This window comes from Manacus candei, unplaced genomic scaffold (assembly GCF_025592945.1).
Source record: "Manacus candei isolate 608988 ecotype Guabito, Panama unplaced genomic scaffold, ASM2559294v1 h1tg000064l, whole genome shotgun sequence".
NCBI classification, from domain to species: Eukaryota; Metazoa; Chordata; class Aves; order Passeriformes; family Pipridae; genus Manacus; species Manacus candei.
Window position 1 is genome coordinate 3,035,729 of NW_026138112.1, and position 18,429 is coordinate 3,054,157.

General features: G+C 44.6%; 1 protein-coding gene across 4 annotated transcripts in view; it reads left to right on the top strand.

The window, feature by feature from the left end:
- Window positions 1-18,429, top strand: part of BCR (BCR activator of RhoGEF and GTPase) — a 100,582-nt gene that overhangs the window by 41,172 nt on the left and 40,981 nt on the right. For all 4 annotated transcript variants that reach the window (XM_051805338.1, XM_051805337.1, XM_051805336.1 and 1 more), the window contains exons 2-4: window positions 7,316-7,500; window positions 17,154-17,258; window positions 17,768-17,953. In XM_051805338.1, coding sequence (XP_051661298.1) covers window positions 7,316-7,500; window positions 17,154-17,258; window positions 17,768-17,953 — 476 coding nt within the window. The remainder of the gene's footprint in view (window positions 1-7,315; window positions 7,501-17,153; window positions 17,259-17,767; window positions 17,954-18,429) is intronic.

Consider the following 18,429-nt stretch of genomic DNA (forward strand, 5'->3'; position numbering starts at 1 on the left):
CAGTGACTCTGGGTGTAACTTTCTATCCTAACGTTAGTTACACCCCACATGCTCATAGTGCATCCTAAAATTTATAAATTGCTGTGGAGACACCCTGTATGTGAAAGGCCACATCTTCTAAGCGTGTAACCTGTTCTCCTCCTAATCCCAGCTGCCAATATCAGCTGGACTCCCCTGTCTGGTTTGTGGTGAGCGATGGTTGCGCTTCCCTCCCAGCATTTCAGTTGGATTGAAGCTGATCCGAGTGTCAGAAGTCCTGGAGAGATGGGAATTTACACCTCGGCTGCTCTTCCCTTGCTGCCCGCTGTGCCAGGCACTCGGTCAGAGCCTGGCTGGGTGTGAGGTGTGGGGGCAGCTTGGGCTGCACTCTCAGCATGCAGCACCCTGGGGCTGCTAACCAGAGTTGTCTGGAGCAAGGATGGGCAGAGGGGAGGTTGTGCTGGCTGGCAGAAGGAGATCTTTGGAATTTGTGTGCTGCAGTGCAGTCCTGTCTGGACTCTCCTGGATAATCCAGGTTAGTTTCCTGACTTTTTCCCTCTTCAGTAGCCTTACTGAGCAGCTCCTTCTGTCCCATGGGAGGGCTCCTTAGGTTTCTCTGAGGTGGAGAATGGGCTCAGTAATCCCAGCTTTCACATCCCGGCTGGATGGTGGACCCTTGCTCTGTGTGAGCATTGGATCTGTGTGAGTGTTAAATCTGTCCCCACAAATATGCCAATCAGAGCAAAAAAGGACATGTCTCAGTAACAGACTGCTCCAAACAGATCAGACCTGTCCTCTAGTCTCTGCATGAACTCTTCATGAAATATATGGGCAGATTAAAGAACTCTGATCTTCTTTTTTAGATGTTTAATGGTCTGGGTTTGACACACCTAAAAGATTAAAAGTGGACTGCAGTTAATTCATCTCCTAAAGACTTAAGGGCGCTGTCTGCCATGAGGATAAAGCTCATCTGTGATAGAGACAGAAGTTTCTTGGAGTCTGGTTAACATTTATGGCCTGAGATCCCCCGGGGGAGGGAGGGTGGAGACAACCACCAGCTGTTTTGCTGCTTCCATATGCAAGGTACATTGCTTTCTCCTTCTTCCATCTCCAGAGGAAGGTGCAGTTCTCAATCTGTGCACACACACACAGCACTCACCTGCACAGACCTTGCCCTTCCCAAAAGACAACAAAACATTGTGTAAAATTTACATGTGACAGGTGCCTGTTTCTGCAGCTACTTCATGTGCTTCAGAGAGATGAGCTGTTGGAATGGGAGAGCAGAGGATGGCAACCTGAAATTTATATGGTGATCTGCTAAAATTTTGGATTTACAGAACTCCTGTTTTGGGATGCTGTATAAGCTGTAGTTGTCATTCCAGTGTCCAGCTTTGTATTTAGAAACCTCCCTCCCTGGGGTGCTGTTGCCCTTTTGTTCTGTTCCCTGGACAATGTTTCTTTGCAGGTGTCAGCATGTGCAGCATTGCTTTCGGAGCCCATTCCATGTCTCCCTGCAGAAGGGCCACTGCAGCCTGGCTGACTGTGGGAAACTGTTGCCCTCTGCCTTGGCTTTGTGTGTTCATGGGTGTTCCTGTGGGTGGGCTGTGTTATGTTTTTCACTGCAATTCTGCTTTTGCAGCCCATGCTCCCAATCAGCTTATTCAGCAGTGTGAGGGATCATCCTCTGTGGACATTTCCTCTGGGAAATGATGGGGTACCTATTGTTTTTCCCTTTTGATACTTGATCTTTGGGACCTGTGGGACAGGCTCCTGGTATAGGTAGACACGCGCAGTCGTTGTTTGTGGATCTCAGTTTTGTCCAAAAGTGTGTATATTGAGTATACTGTTTCCTGATTTTGGAGATGACAATTCAGAATATGTCAAGGAAATAAGCAGGATGCTTAGCTTTCCATAGTTCAGCTGTTATATCTTTTAGAGAGTGGTGCTGTATTCCCTAGGCAACTGCATTCTCAGCCCATCCACACTGAGGTACTTCTAACATACGCTGGGCCTGAATCCCTGATCCTTCTCCAAGTAGCTTGACCAGCACTAAGAAATAAAATTACATGATTCTGTATTGTTTATCACCAGACAAACAGTGGTATATACAAGCTGGGGCTGAGGTTGGTAAAGCACATTAGTAACTTGAAGGTTACAAAAAAAATAAAAATAGGAGTGGTGTTGCATTCCGGTAATTTATCCCTAAACCAGCCACATGTAAATCCCAGGAACTGACTAAGCTTCAGCCTAAAGGAAAATGAAGCAGTGTTTTGTTAATATGATGTCTTCAATTGCAGTAGAAGCTTTTAAGCATACCCACCCCTGATCCACCATGCATGTATCCTTCCAGTTTGGATTTCTGAGCCATGAACTAGATCAGGGAGCTGATCCAGCTTAGAAGGGAAGCGTCAAAGATATTTTTCTTTGAGCTGGCTGAGTTCTTTATCTGGCCCACAGGCATCCGTGGGGTTACAGAACTGAGGGGATAAGAGGGGAAGGGGCCATGCAGTGGTTTATGGCTTGGTGGGGAAACCTTAAACCCCTACTGTTGCCAAGACAATGCATTGTCAATCTATGGCCTCACACATTCCCTGGCATAGAAACACAGAGGATGCAAAGTGCTTTAGCTCTGTTCTGCTCTGCAGCTGTGGGGATGTTTTTGGAGTGAGTGTAGACATTCCAAACTCGTGCTAGCCTTGGTACCATTCACAATGAAGCCACAGTGATGTGGGGCTTTGGCAGGACATGCACCTCCCTTCCCCCTCCAGGATTCTAGGTATTTACTTAGGCAGGCAGGTCTGAGCTGCTGTGGCTTCACTGCTCTTTTAGCAGGATTAGCTGGAGCACAGCTAGCTTGGAATCTTCTCTGCAGGCTGCTGTTAAGCCTCTCAAGCAGCTATGGATGTTGTGCTGCTGTGAAAGTATGACACGTGCATTTGAACCATTGTGTGGCCTTGGATTAGATGCAGATAATCTTTCTTTTTATTTAGAAGTTAATTTCTTTTACCCTTCCTGCTTTCAAGTTAGATCTGTGATTTCATATTTCCAAAGAATGAATGTGGCACCCAGCAGGAAGGGTGTAGGCAACAGGACAAGGGAACAGTGTTGCTGTGCTCTCTCTGAGTGCCAGGGAATCTGAGTAGCTGTAAATTTGTTAGATTCTTCCTTATCCCTCAGCCAGGTGAAATTTAAGGAAGTGAGGGAGAAAAGCAGTTTAGAAGAGGGGAGGCACAACAGCATAAAGAAAAGCAATATTATATTTGAGAAAACCAAAAGAAATTGAAAAGCGGACAGAGATGAGAAAGGAGGTGAGAGGATGGAAGCAGTAACTGAGGAGGGAGATGGTGGAAGAGATTTACAAAAGCTGGAGCAAAACAAGGCCAGGGAGGCCATTGCTGTAAGAACTAAGGGTGGAAATAAATGCTTGAGGATTTTAGCAGAATGTGTGCATGGATGATGAGCCTTCGTACCCCCAGGTAGTTCAGTGCACCCAAAGATGTGCTGGTGCAGGAGAGCAGTTCTGTAAGAGAATGTCCAAGGGCCAGTAGTAAAAATAGTTCCTCTTGTGTGCCCAGAAGGCTCATTTCTGAGAGTCACAGCTGCTGCTCTTCTCAGTGGGATGGGATCTCTTACAGGTTACCCAAAGAGGGGGAGAAAAGGGGGCCGCTGGTGAGATGAGAAGCACGACACACATGGAGCCGTGTCCTTGGCATGTCTGTCTGGTGCTCTCTCAGTACAGCATGTCTGAGCCCACCATCCTTGTTTGCCTGCCTTTTTCCTTAGTTGTCCCTTGCCAGCAGTTGTCCGTTGTTGCTTGGTCTCATCTCTCTCTGGCCTTGGTGGCTCAGTTACTGATGGTTACTCTGAGACTGGCTGGAGGATAAGAACCCTCTTAATGCTCACCTTCTCTGAGACACTGGCTAAGAAACCAAATGCTCTTGCTTGAGCCCATCTGCTGTCTCCACTTGCCATCTCCATAGCAGCACCTAGAGCAGCTGGAGGTGTCAGAGCAGGTGAGCCCTGGCTCTGATCTCTGTGCTTTTCTCTCCCAGGTGGAGCCTGAGCAGCCTGTGAGCATTGTGCTGGGCTGAGGAGCTCTCCATAACCTAGTTTCCCTAGCAACAGTGGGCTCTTTAATCACAGAGATACAAGGCTACCTCTGTTCCTGGTGCTAAGGCTTGTGTAGTGTATCTGGCTGTGGCAATATTTTGCTTCTGTTGGAAAAAATGGCAGAATAAAAGCGAGAAGGTCTTTCTGCCTTTGAGATAATTAAGATCTCCATAGGTGGATTTCAGTGCTGTGTGCAGCAATAATAGAAAGAAGAGGGATTATAACTACTTCTAAGCTTTTTAATGTGTGAAGGATCCCTGGAGGATACAGAAATAAAGTTTTAAATTCTGTGTGGAGCTTTATGCATAGATCTCATGGCAGTCTGTGACACTGATAGATTCATTCCTTGTTGAGATGTGTTATTTTCATTTTTATGGATAGGGAGATGAAGTGATTCAAAGGTAGGCTGAATCTTATTGCAAATCTGGCAATAAGTCTCCTCTTCTGAGCTCACGTCCTCCACCTGCCCTTTCCTTCTGTTTCAGGTAGAGGTGTCCCTGTGCAGTAGGAGACACAACATGGAAGGGAAGGTAGAAGTGTGAAGCTGTTTTTTAGCAGGAGAAAGTGAGGAAAGTGGAAATACTGTGATTCACTGCAAGCCTTTCTGCTAATGTATTTTAGTCTGCATTTACTCCCCCATTAACAAAGTGGAGCAAACTATAAATTTTTCAAGTGAGCATTGGGAGTGAAAGAAATATATTCCTGCCTTAATTTCTGCACAGAGACTTTGTCTTGTTACTGCATGTGTGCAGGAGAAACTGGTTTGGATAAGAATAGTTTGAAGAAACTTCTAAAGGAAAAAAGAACTCTTCCTCGAGTTGGCATGAAGCCTACATAAGTGCCCAGTACTGATGTTCCTTCTTGGATAAATGCCAGTGTTAAATTGTCAGTAATGTCTCACAGGCTTGGTGGGTTAGAAAGTTGCACAAGGGACACCTGAGTGAAAACAGGTATCTATACTCTTCCACTGAAGTGATGTGGTGTTCAGATTTTGTGGGTTTGGGTTCTTTTCTTTCTGGTGTGGGGTCTTGTTTGTTTGGGTTTTTCATTATTATTTTAATATGGCATAAATAGTGCTGAGATGAAAGGAGGCACTCATCCTCATTCCTGCTTATTTTGGTCTCTGGAGGCAAAACAGTCCCTTAACCTTCTGGCCAAACAGAAGACCATCCACCTGTGTGTGAGGAGGGTATTTTTCCTTTTTGATATTTCCTTGCCTGTTTGGTTGTGCAAGGTGGGAGCTAATGCAGTCTCCTGTTCTGCATCCTTTTAGCCAAAGAACTTTTGAGAGTTCCAGCATGAGATTTGTTTGGCTTGCAGATGTTGTAGAAACTATCCAGCTTTGGGGTATCTAAAAATCTCTTTTGTTTGTGACTGAGCATCCTTATCTCAGCCTTTCAAGCCTCTGGTTACCGAATCAGCTTAAAGGGTGTCTTCTGAATGGTTGTGGAGCTCTGGAAACCTGTAACATCTAGTCTAAGGTTCCCTCCAGAGAACATATACCTCTTCCCCCCACCCCTTGTTCCTGTGGTCTTGCACAATCTAACAAGTCTTTTGAGGAACTCTGAGAGCTTGAGCACGAGCAGGTGGGCACATGGAACTCACTGAGCTTGTTAAAATAACGCTGCCATGGTCCTTCAGCAGCCTGAAGGCCTCCTCTCAGGCTGTTATTTAGCTGGGTGGTATTTGGTAGGAGCCGAGACAGAGGCTCCTTTCTACAGTGAGTGCATTGTTGGATTTTCAGTATATTGTTTGCGTAAATTCCCTAGACCAGCTCTCCCTCCTGAAACAGCCACATGGATCAAGTTTTATTCTGTTCCACATAAAGTTCACATCCTTTACTGGAATGAGTCATGCTTTAACTGAGTTTACTGTGAGGGAAGAAAGTGGGCTTTAAAATGTTACTCCTCCACCCTGCCTTAGTGATGTATAACAGGATTATTAGTATGCTTGGCAGCAGCTGCTTATTATTTTCACAGAACCTGAATATTTGTGAAAACAAGTAAAAAATTGGTTCTACTTGTGTTGAAGTGTAATTACTTTTATTCTTCTTTGTAGTTTTGTCTTCCATAAAGCTCACCAGCTGCTGTAAAAGTGGATCTCGCTTATCTCCTTGGAGTTATTTTTCAGTTTTGGGAGAAGAGTGGCATTCTGTGACTTGTAGCTGAAAGAGGAGGGGGAACTCTCCCATTGTGTGGTCAGTGACCCACACTTGGCTGTTGCTGTCACACACAGGACACTTCTGGACACTGAGAGGTGAAGGGGCTTCCCAAACCCATGGAGCTCATGGTCTGGTACCACCGTGCAGAAACCAAATTTTGACCCTGTATATATTCTTTGTGCAGAGAGGTGCAAGACCTTTTAACCTATGGCAGAGGGAGCTACTCACTGTGTGTCCTGTTACAGGTTTTTGCAGAAGCACTCTCTGTATACAGCTACTGAAGATACCAGAACAATTTGACTCCTCATTTTTCCTACAGAAGTTCACTGACTAATGACTAATTTGACTCTTCATACCACCATCCTTTGTTTTTTGTGTTTTGGACATGTTGTTGGTTTATTTGGGGTTTTTTGGGGGGGGAGGGGAGATGGGATGGGCAGGAGGGAGTAGGGTGGTGGTTTGTTCATTTGTTTAAGGAGTTGGGCTCAAAACTGAGGAGGAGGGGCAGCCAATAGAAGAGGACCTCTTAGGATTTTGGGCTTGGCAGTAAGGTTGGTTCACTTGACATGTGAGACCTTTCTTTCCTGGTCCTCTTGTTCCTGAGTGTCCTGGAGAGAGTTACATTTCTCCCCTGAGCTATTGTCTGTGCTTTCTACATTGGCAGGGGCATCATCTGCTTATGTTCCATAGAAAAAGTGGAGTCTGTTGTCACAACCTCTGCATTCCTCAACCCAGACTGCACAGCTTTTATGGAGCCTGCAAAAGGATTTATTTTGATGCCAATGCTTTTGAGGGAAAATGTGAGGGAAAGAGCTGTAATTAAGAGACAACTAGTGTTAGAAAGGACTTCACCTTTTAGGACTTAGAACGAGTGAAATGAACTTTTGGTGACAGCGTAAGTTTAGTTAAATTTACGCCTCTACTGTATTTAACTATTTACGCCTCCATTTAACTATCAGCGACTCTGGGTTTACTGGTGAGTGCTGTGGCAGCTGGGAGGCAGTGCCTGGTGGAGCAGGCTATCTCCTGGAGGGTGAGCAGACAGGTTCTCTGTGTGTTTTGCAGATGCCCCATTCGGGGGGACACCGCCCGGCTACGCGTACGATGCCGACCGCGCCGAGGAGCAGAGGAGACACCATGACATGATGCCCTACATCGATGACTCGCCATCCTCCTCACCACACCTCAGCTCCAAGAGTCGGGGCAGCCGAGACACTCTGTCCTCAGGGTCTCTGGAATCTACAAAATCAGTGAGTTCCTTTCCTTTTCCTCTGTGAATTTTAGTGGAGAGAACTGGTGATAGTTGCAGTTGAGAGGGTCTCTAAATAACAGGTATTTTGGACAGGAGACTGCGGAACAACACGTGTTCATACATCTCTGCGTGTGGGTTGTCATTGCCTTTCACAAGGAAAATAAAAGGTATTTTCAGGTGGGTTGAAGGTTTTGATAAAGCATCTAGAATACAAGAGCTATTCCCTTCACCCTGTGAAAGTGGAATAAGAGGAATTAAAACTACCAGCTCTGAAATGGTGACTTTGGGTGGGAGAGCCACTGCTTGTGGTGGATTTGACTATTCACTAAATAGCTGCCTATATAATGGTAGATAAAAGGTGCAGAAGACACTGCCTAGCCTGACCTCTGGTTTAATGTGGCCCTTCAGGCTACCTTGCTTTATTTTTGTTTCAGGTTCAGTAGCGTGGCTATAGCTTGGAACTTACAGAACAATTCTATTTTTGTTCTTACAGTAGTCTTGGTAGTGAGACTGCAGTATGCCTTGGTAAATAACTATTGGCTTTGCTGTCTTCACAATCAAAAATATCTTAGTTTCAGCTTGAATTAGTCTCTTTGACTTTCAGCCTTTGTTTCTGTTTATCCTTTTGCAATAGACTGAGAGCACTTGAATCCCAAGTTGCTGTTCCCTTGAATATCTTTGTCATTTGGAGACTTTGGGTTACCTCAAGTCATTCATAAAAATGCTTAATAGCACCAAGCCAACTGTCACTGCCTTCCTACTGTGTTTCTGAGAAAGTGTGGCCAACAACCTTGAATTCCCACATTGTGAATAACACTTGGAAATCTGTCATCTAAGTAGTTTAACTCATCTGTTGCTTTAGATTGTTCTGTCCTATTAATTAAGAAGAAAAGGATGGATATTTTACAGGTATCAGCGTACAAATCAACACCATCACTTTTATCAGTTTTATTTATCTTGCCTCAAAAGTCAAGAGTCAAGTTCCACAAGCCATTAGTGCCCAGTGTTCATTACACACATCCTTCTACTCCTCTGTATTTGTTACTGCCACATCATATGCCTTTTCCAGGATGAATTCCAGATTAAGAATCCTTCTTGAGACAGTGTTTTTGTTCTTCTTTCTCATTTATAAAAATGCATTGTCAAGATCTCTCAAAGCAGTATCAAGCAGATATATTGTTGATGTTTGCTTAGTTTTACTTGACTGTAAAGTGTGGAATCTAGTTAGCTGCTTACGCTTTAGTCTATTAATTTTGAGATGCTTTTTTATCTCTTAAGATGAGAATTCTTGTGATATGTAAGAGGCTTTTGAGTGAAGAAATTATCATTAGTAAATGCAAAAAGCTCCAAGAACATTTTAATATTGGCTTGAGATTTCCAGGTTATATTTCTCAGAATGAAGGAAAAACGCTATGTGACTACACATGGCTGAGAGTTATCTTCAAAGGACCAGTTGTCATAGTGCCTGTGACTGGAGGCCTGGAAGAAACACTGCCTAATATTTAATCTTGTTCTTTATTTGTTTGAGTATTGCCTCATAAGCAGTTACCAGCAGTTAATTTCAAAGTTCCTTTAATAATGCTAGAAGGCCTGCCTTTTCAAAAACAATTTTGAACATAAATGGCTGCTTTCTTCTTTCAGACTATAAAAAGATGTTTTATGGCTTCCAAAAGAAAGAGGTGTCCTGATACAGATTGGACTTTTAATCATGAACCTCAACTGCTTCAGTCGGTCCCATCCGTAATTAGTCCACAGTTGACAATGCCACTGATTAAGGACAATCCATGACAAGGAGGAAGAGACTAATTTACATATAGTTGCAGTATTTCCCAAGCAAGTTAAACTTTCTGTCATCACGAGTGGTTAGAGGGCTTTTGCTGTAGTTCTGTTTTCAGCTGTAGTGGAAAAGACATCAGTAACAAAATTAAGTGTCAAACACACTGTGCTGAGCCAAGCACATAAAATGTGTCAGACCAGAAATACCAGGATGTACATCTATTTTCTTTTACACCAAACTTGATTAACAGAAAACATGTTTTGTTTACCTGTGTTTGCTTTTATAGTTGTCTCCTGCCCTTTTATTTTTTCCTTAGGTGCCTGCAGTTACTTCTGAAAATTTTAGATTATCCTTATGACCAGAGTCTGGAAATCAAGTTAACCCTATGTAACAGCACAACATGCACTACATACACTACTTTGATGAAATATTAAGATTGTGAAGTCATTCAGAAGTTAAGAAATTACTCTGGTTATCCAGCCTTGCCTCATGCCATAGCCTTGTCTTGAATCTCAGTGAAAACTTTGAATTACTCAATCATCCTGTTTTCCCTATGGGGCTCCTGCACTGTGCAGTGAACACAGTGAATGATACTCACTGGATTCAACATTTCACCCTGGGAGCTGTGTGTGCACCTTATTTATGGGGCACTGCAAACTCTGCTCTGAGTTCTAAAGTATTCATTTCCTAGTGGCATGGCCATTAACTGCAAGTACAGTTGGAATGCTACACAGGTCTTAATTATCCTTGCAGTGTTCCTGTGAGATAAGAGGATGGTATGTTCACTAACCACAGGAAATCAAGGCAGACAGGTTATAGGAAAAGCATCTGCTAATTTGGGGTGCTTAATGTGAGATGTGTAATCTTCTGCAAAACCAGGTTCTGACTTTTAGTACAGTTTTCTTCACATTTAAAGTAAAATACCTTTGTTTTCACTCATAACCAAGAGTTAACAGCACTCCAGTCAGACACCCAAAAAAATGGAGAACAATGCAAACAATGATATTTTTATTCTCAGTAATTCACTTAGCATCACACAGACATAGAAGCATTTTGGTGTGATGTTCATCTGCCTTATCCATGAGATCAGCTTTCCTCTTGGATACTGGATTGTTGCTATCTGGATATTGAGGGCATCTTGCCTTGACTTATTTGATGGGCTTGCTCTGGGCTTTGTATTTTTCTGCCAAGTATTTGACTGAGTCCTTCCATCTCCTTAGAGCAGCTCTATCCTTTGGTTGGATGGCACATCAAGATTCTGTCCAGCCACCATAGGGAAAGTGCAGAGTGGCCAAAGCAGTGCCTCTTTCTAAAAGAGAATGAAAGGATCCCTCCTTTACTACTTATAGAGGGGCATCCTGTTTCTCCCCCAGTGTGTAGGGTGACTAACTCCCAGCACCTCATGTCAGTGTTCCAAGAGCTGAGGGTCCCAATGTACTTCCAAAAAGGTTTGTGGTGCTCTGCACCTTCTCATATGGGGAGTGTTTTCTAATCTCTCTCACCACCTCCATCATATAAGCAGATGAAAAGATGCTGCCCTCAAACTGTGCCATTTTAGCACCTCTTGTGATTCACATTCCACTGGGTGTCCACTGTTGGTGTCCCAGGAGGGTGACAAGTGGTGCACCAGCATCAGTTTTGTCTGTGACCCAGAGAGGGCATAAGCAAGGTGGCCATTTGTGGTGTGGATCTCAGCATCCCTTGACTTGTCATTTTTGTGGTTAGGAAACCTTAACAAGTGTTTGCACTGAGCAAGAGAGGTTGTACCCCTTCTTCTGGCTCTTCCAGGGTCTCATGCTGGGCTGCTCATGTGTGTCCTGACATAAGCTTTTACCAAACTTTGCCTGCTGCTCTGAAGCAAACTACAGGGAGAGAGGGAAAAGGAGAAATAGGTTCCGCTGATGCTTAAGTTGTTTGTTTATTTAACATGAGAAGTGGTTTAATTTTCCCAAACCTTTCTTTCTGTAACTTTTGTGATTGAATTTTCCAAAAATTCTGGAAACCTCTCTTGGAAAATGTCAGCCCAAATGTTTGCCAAATAAGACAGTGCCAGTAGCTTCAGAAGGTGTCAGACAGTGTTGGTAAAAGGTTGTGATACTTCAATCCCAGAAGGAGGGAGAATGTGTCTGTCTTTCCCCTACAGCCAGAGTGAAAGGTGGAGAAGATACCTGAACAGAGTTGGAGGAGAACAGAGGGAGAGCTTGCTACAGTATTCTTAGGACACAGGAAAGTGTTGGGAGGGCTGGAAAGTTGGTGACTGACACCATTCAGTAGAGAAGAGTGATTGCCAAGAGTTTTGGAGTGGGTAGCTTGCAGCCTGGAGGCTAAAGAGGATGGAAAGCTTAATTCATTGTGATCCTACTGCTGCTACTCATATGGGGAGAGATTGCAGCCATGAGAAGAGTAGAAATAAGAATGGCCTTTCAAGATCTGCTCACCAGCAAAGCCAGGCTCGGAGGTGTGGAGGTGGGTGCAGGTGCAGGACAGCAGTGGGAAGGCAAAGCTCGTTCCACCCCCCAGGAGAGGAGTCACTTTTCAGTGCAGATGAATTTTTGCCAAAATAGATCTCTCCAATTCTTGCCCATATCACACCAAGGGAGGCAGGAGTGCTAAAGCTGAGCGACCACCTCCTGCTGTCTGCTCTGTTTGGAGGAGAAATTGGCTGGTACTTATTGATTTCCAGGTAGAATTTCTCTTCCCTTTTCTGCTGTGCAGTCCATGGTTGGTGCAGCATTGGCAGCCATTGCTTTTCCTCAGATCAGATCCTTTTGTCCTTGCTGTCTGCCAGCTCAGCAGAGAGCAGAGCTGTGGCAGATCAGGCTGTGGGTTTTGCTCCTAGCTTGGTCCCAAGGGGATCCAGAGAAGTTGACCTCTGAAGCTACAGCAATAAATGGGGTTACTGCTCTGCTTGTTACTACTGTTGCTAGCTTGTCCTTCTCTCTCCAGTGTTTCCAAATCCTTCTCCTTTCTTCCTCTCAGTATTTGGGTTGGTTTGTTTGTTTTGTTTTACTGTGGCTTTCTCCTCACCACCCCCAACAGATGCAGTTTTTCCTTTTTATTCTCCTATTCTTTGCTCCTTAAGGGCTCAGCCTGGATGTACAGCCCTTCCTGAGGAGAGCTGGCACACCAGTACTGATGTTATAAATAATGTTGGCTCCTCTCCCTGCTCCTTCCCTTCCCTGCATGGAGCATGATTGGCTTGATTACAGAATTTGCCCTGTTTAATATCACCAAGACAATGAGACACCTCCAGCCTGTTTAGCAGAAGCTTACAAATATATTTACACTTTAAAAATGGAAATGAATAGCTTTTCTCCTTTGTAGGCTCTCAGGTTGTGTGTGAGATTCAGAGCTGTCCTTACAGGAAGCCTCTCCTTTGAGCACATTCATTGCCCGGTGTATGAACACACTGTACCAAAGGAAGAGTTAAAGTGCCTTTTATACGCCCACTTTGAATCCCTGATTCTCTTTACAGAGCTGTGCCAGCAGCAACCTCTTTGCAAAATCTTGTGTATTGTGGTTTCTAGATCCTTAATCTGTGCTCTTCTAAGGTTTGCAAGAAAACAATTTTTGCTGTTAATTTAAACAAAAACCAGAGAGCCCTGAGTTCTAAACAGAGTCAGGAAGAGCCGAATCTGTCTAATCCTTGGAGCTGGTGAATGTTGGCCTTGCAGTAATTGAGCACAACATGTGATGCCAACCTGGTTAGTAAACTAAAGTGCTTGGGCTGACAGGCTGCAAACACATTCAAAGCAGCCATGGCTCGGGGCCAGTGTGTGTGCTCTGATATCTCCAGAGCTTCCAACCGCTCGGTCTGGCCGTGGGTCAGGTCCCAAGGTTGGGACTGACTATGGCTGTGACTCAATCTTCTGGTTTTTAAGTCTTTGGAATAGCAAAAAGCACCACCTAGTTGAGAAGAGAACACTAGAATTGTATAGGCATGAGGTACCTGTGACAATGCCTTTATCCTGCTTTCCACCTCCTTTTTGGTGTCTGTTTTTTTTAAATGTAATTCACAAGGAGTGGGAGCAAGGCACTGATTCCTTGCTTGCTTGTTCAGATCTGGCTGGGTGTTGGATCCTCACAGCTCCCATGGCAGGGAGACAGGAATGCTCTGGCTGCTGCCCTGGTACAGTCTTGTAATATTTATTCTGAAACACAGGGGTGGAGAGGTAGCCAAAAGATGGAAGGGCAGTGGAGAAAGGCTAGACATGGACGCTGGCGTCAAAGAGGCAGGGATGGTCAGAACATGAAATACTAGTCAGACTTGTACAAGTGAAAAACAAGCTAACCAAGCTGGGTAGGAAGCATGGGATGGACTGCTGACCACCTGGCACTCCCTGCTGAGTGGTTAGAGTTTGCCAATACAGGCTGCTCCCACTTCCTGCTGGGAACATCCCATCTGCACTGTGGTAATAGGTGTATTATCCCCTAGCTGATGGGGTCTGGTAGATGTGGTACACCTCCTCCCCTTAGCACAAGCAGCTCAGAGATTTCAGACTGCTCCCTTCTTGCCAGGGTGGGGAAAGGAGTCCTCAGCCTTGGCAGGTCTCCCTGTGCTGGTGAGGAGCTTGATACCTCTGCCCAGGATGTTCCCTCTGAACTGCTCTTCTGGCTGGAGTGCAGGAGCTGAGCAGGCAGGGGGCTGTTGTCACAGTGTTGTTCTTTGTTACCCTTTTGTGTTAGATATGGGCAAAGCAGAAATGCCCTTGGCAAGGGGTGCTGCAGGGGGACGGTGGAAGGGCAGTCCCACAGGATCTGTGCCTGCTCACTGCTGTCTTGTTCCAGGTAAGCAGGTGAGCCCGTTCCCCATTCTGTAAGTGAGGAATGTTGTAATACCAAAGAATAAACTTACTCCTCTTCTTCCTGATATTGGCACCAGCTCCCAGTGAATTTTTCAATCTTGGAGTATGTTTCGTAACAAGTGTGACTTAAAAAGCACCCTGAGGCTGAAGGAGCACAGGGGCTGTTTTCCAGATGTTCATTCTGCTCTGTACAGCCCCAGCTGACATTGCCAGCAAAGGCTCCCTCAGCAGGACCTCTTGTTCAGGGCACAGGCTCCCGGGAGCAAACACAGCAGCACCGAGGTGGTGTATTGATCCCTGGCACAGCAGGAGCAGCAGGAGATCATCTTTTCACATAGGAGGAGGCTGTATGTAAATTTGAGGTATTGCATTGGAAATCCTGTAACGTGCCATGTGATTGTTGGATAAACTTCCCTGAGGGTTCCTTCAGCAACTGCTGTACCCAGAGTAAAGCAGGCAAGCCCTACCCTGGCTGGCTGTGTCTGAGGCTGGAGTTTTGCAAACACCACACTTGGAAAAATGCTCCTATTAAAAAGGTTTAGGACAAACCCGTGGACTTTGCACAGTGCCTGTGCGGTAATGGCCAGGAAGGAAGGCCTCCAGTGTGTCCTGGGAGATGTTTGCCTCTGAAAGCACATCTCTTTTAGAGGGAGGAAATTAACATTCAGGCAGAAAATGCTGCTCTGTCAGCCCAGCAAGAACTGGCTGGTAAATTAAAGCTTTTACTTGTGAAGAGGAAAACTGTTCTCAGCGCTGTAAGGAAAACTGTTGTGCCACTGTGGTGATGGGGAAGTTTGAATCATTTAAATGACTTGCCATTGTGTGCTGCTCTTTACAGATGTTACAAACAGACCCAGCTGGTTTTTAAATCCTCACCTCCTCCAAGAGAACCTGCTAAATATAATTATAGTGCTGTGTCAATATTGACCAGTTACCTCATCCTCAGCAGTGGGGACTTTGGAGCACTGTTAGTTTTCGTCAATGCTTCTTTGTGTAGCTGCACTTTTCTTTTGTAAGTGTTGTAAGAAATCTTTCGAAACCAAGAGCAATTGTGTTTCTCTTGCACCAGCACTGCTACATCCCTTCCTCTTTGGATGAAGGCAACCTTTGTTTAATGTCTTGGGGCTGTCTGTCTTGATTAGGCGTGCGTACCATGCCTTAAAAAATGGTCCATGAGCTGGACATCCAGGCACTGCTGGCACAGAAACCATAAGGAATGGTCACAGTGTTGTTGGACATTTCTGTTTGAGCTGTGCAGGCAGCCACACGGGTGCTCTGGAGATGCACAGAGGCTGTTGCAGCTCATTTCACCATGTAGTTTGTCACTGGTTTTCTGCAATCTTCTGAACATGACTGCTGAATTACAAATCCTACCTTCTTTGAGATGCCCTTTCAAGATTTTAAAGGGGCACTGTGGTTCTTACTTCCCACCAAAGGGTGGGCTGCAAAGACAAGTTCTTCTTTCCATGCAGTACCTGACATGCGTGTAAATGTTACGCGTTTCCTTAGAGCAGCTTCTGTCTGCCACTTTTATTGAAGAGGTGATGGTGGTATTTGACACCTCACAAAATTTTTATAAAGTAGTTGCTGGAAGTCTTTTAGGCTAGAAAATAGCTTGTGAAATTTAATGAAAGCGTTCAGGAATCAGGATGGTTATTGATGAGACTGAATCCAGAAATATCTGGGAGCGTGAGATCTGTTTCTTTCCTCGGGTGGTGCGTAGGCTCAGAGTCGCACTCAGGATGTGAGAGCTTTCTTGCAAGCTTTACCTGTAGCCCAGATGCCTTCTGTCCATCAGGAACCTCATCTATACATCTGCAGGGTTCAAGCACAGGACCCTAAACTAAGTGGAGCCTTTTTTTTGGCAGCTCTAGGGCTTTATGTTCAGTCAATAGAGTGGAGCATCCTGCTGTGTTTCCTGATCCTCCCACTGCTGAAATCAAAAGCTGAAGATTCCTCTGGATATTAAGAGGAGTAGGATGGAGTCACAAACAACCTACCCAAAGCCCTTGAAAAGTACCCTTTCAGAGCCAATTAATGACTCTATTCTTAGAGACATTTAATAACATAAAAAGCTTGCAGGAATTGTAACAAGCTATTTCTATGAATGACAGAAATAAAAAGAACTGGAAATAAGAATCTGTGAAAGGGGGATGTTTCTCATTATTTATAACCTTCATTGCTTGGCCACATTTTTTTGGAAACACTCGGTTTCACTTTATCAGGTTAAACACTTTTTCAGATAACAATTTTGAGAGGAAGCATAATTAAAATTCAACAGAGGGGATGACTGCTTCTCTTAACACTTCATGCTAGTCTTCCTCATTTGCCCATGAATGTATTTATGTTTGGGTTTTTTTCCTCTTTTTCTTCAGTTGTTTTGGTTAAGAACTCCTTCATGGAATCCCAATAAGAAAATCAGCATGTGCGTTCCAAGCAGTGCTGATTATTCCATCCTCTCACTAAAAATAGACATTGTGCAAGCTGGCATTGAAAAATAATTTAGGGAATATTAGAGAGTGGGAGAAGGAACAGCCATCTGGGAGCCGTGGCAGGCTGGGGCTGTGCTGTGTGTGCACACCTGTGGAGATGCAGGGGCAGTGCTCCTTCTGCACGGAGAAACACGGCTTTGGAGGGCTCTCGTGGGAGGGGGGAGGGAATGGCACACAACAAGGCTCCTGAGATTTGTTTAGGAGGATAAATTCTGAGTTTTTAAGTTCTGTCTTTTGAATTTTGTGAAGAGGCCTGGGCACCTAATTGAGGCACCGAAGTTGGATGACTAAAGCTAATAGCTGTAAATAATCTAAGTGACATCAGTTGCTGGTAAATAAAAATTTCTTTACTGTTTTATGTTTCCATATTGCTAGAAACAGGATTCTGAGTGCAGGTGGGTTTTTTGTTTGGTTGGTATTTTTTTAGTCTGAAAGTAAACAAAAAACCCAAGTATGCTCTGGTCAACTGAATGGTATCTTTTACTCCATCTTTATTCTTGGGTTTTTTTCTTTCTCTCCCCCCCCAGTCCCTTTTTAATACTTTTTTTCTTTTTTCTCTTTACCAACTTCTTTGTAGAGCGAGCCAGACCTGGAGAAAGGCCTGGAGATGAGAAAATGGGTTCTATCAGGAATCCTAGCCAGTGAGGAAACCTACCTGAGCCACCTGGAGGCCCTGCTGCTGGTAAGAACTGGGGCCAGATGCCACTTTGAACACTGGCCCTTGAATTTTCACTGCTGCTTCCATCCAGAGTTCCTAGAACTTCACATACACGAGTTACAGGTGTGAAGGGTACCTGTTCCTCCTCTTCTCCAGTAGAGAAAGAGAGGATTAAAGGAAGGACTGCATATGGCAGAACTAGGGAGTTATTAATGTGGTAGTACCCAGGAGCTCTGTCTTTAAGTGTCCTGTGCTAATTATTAGACACTTTGCTGTACAGTTGGACAGAGATTAAGGAAATGAAGTGCAAAGGGATTTTAATTGCATCATTAATACCCTGGGAAAATCCACCTACTGGGGTGGCTGATCCCCATGAGAGAACTTGTTCATGTCTAGCTTTCAGGAGTTGTGTGAATGCAAATATCACTTATTAATAGGATGAAAAATAAATCTATAGAGGGATGTGTTGCAGTGTGAGAAGGGTGAATGTACATGATTTGCATGATAATGATTTCAATTTTTCCTCATTTCAGCCCATGAAGCCTTTGAAAGCTGCTGCCACCACCTCTCAGCCTGTGCTGACCAGTCAGCAGATTGAGACAATATTCTTCAAAGTGCCTGAGCTCTATGAGATCCACAAAGAGTTCTACGATGGGCTCTTTCCCCGAGTGCAGCAGTGGAGTCACCAGCAACGTGTGGGGGACCTCTTCCAAAAGCTGGTGAGTCAGCTGCCATCACCAGAGCTTCTGGTACCTCTGATCCAGCTCACAGGAGCTGGTGGGTTCCCTCTGGTGACTGTGCACAGACTGAAGGGATCAAAGCCCATGGCTGGATTAGAGGAGAGGCTTCTCACTTTGCCACTGCAGTGAAGGGCCTACAGCAAAATGGCTCTTTCATTGTCTTTAATTAAAGACTCCAGCAAGCTGTGGTGCTAAAATAAATACAGTTTCACAGAAATATTGGATCTCCAGAGTCTCTGCAGCACCATCAAAGCATTTGCTTTAGAGGAAGATGGGAGAATGGCAGTATTACAAAGTGAACTTTCTAACACTGACAGTGAACTGTTTCTCGTTACTGTTGAACTCCCTCTCATACTTCCTTCTCTCAGTGGTGCTTTGCTCTACCTTTTGCTGATTTGTGGTCATCACCTTTGACTTTGCTTCTCTGCCACCATCCTGGCCTTTGTATTCCCCTT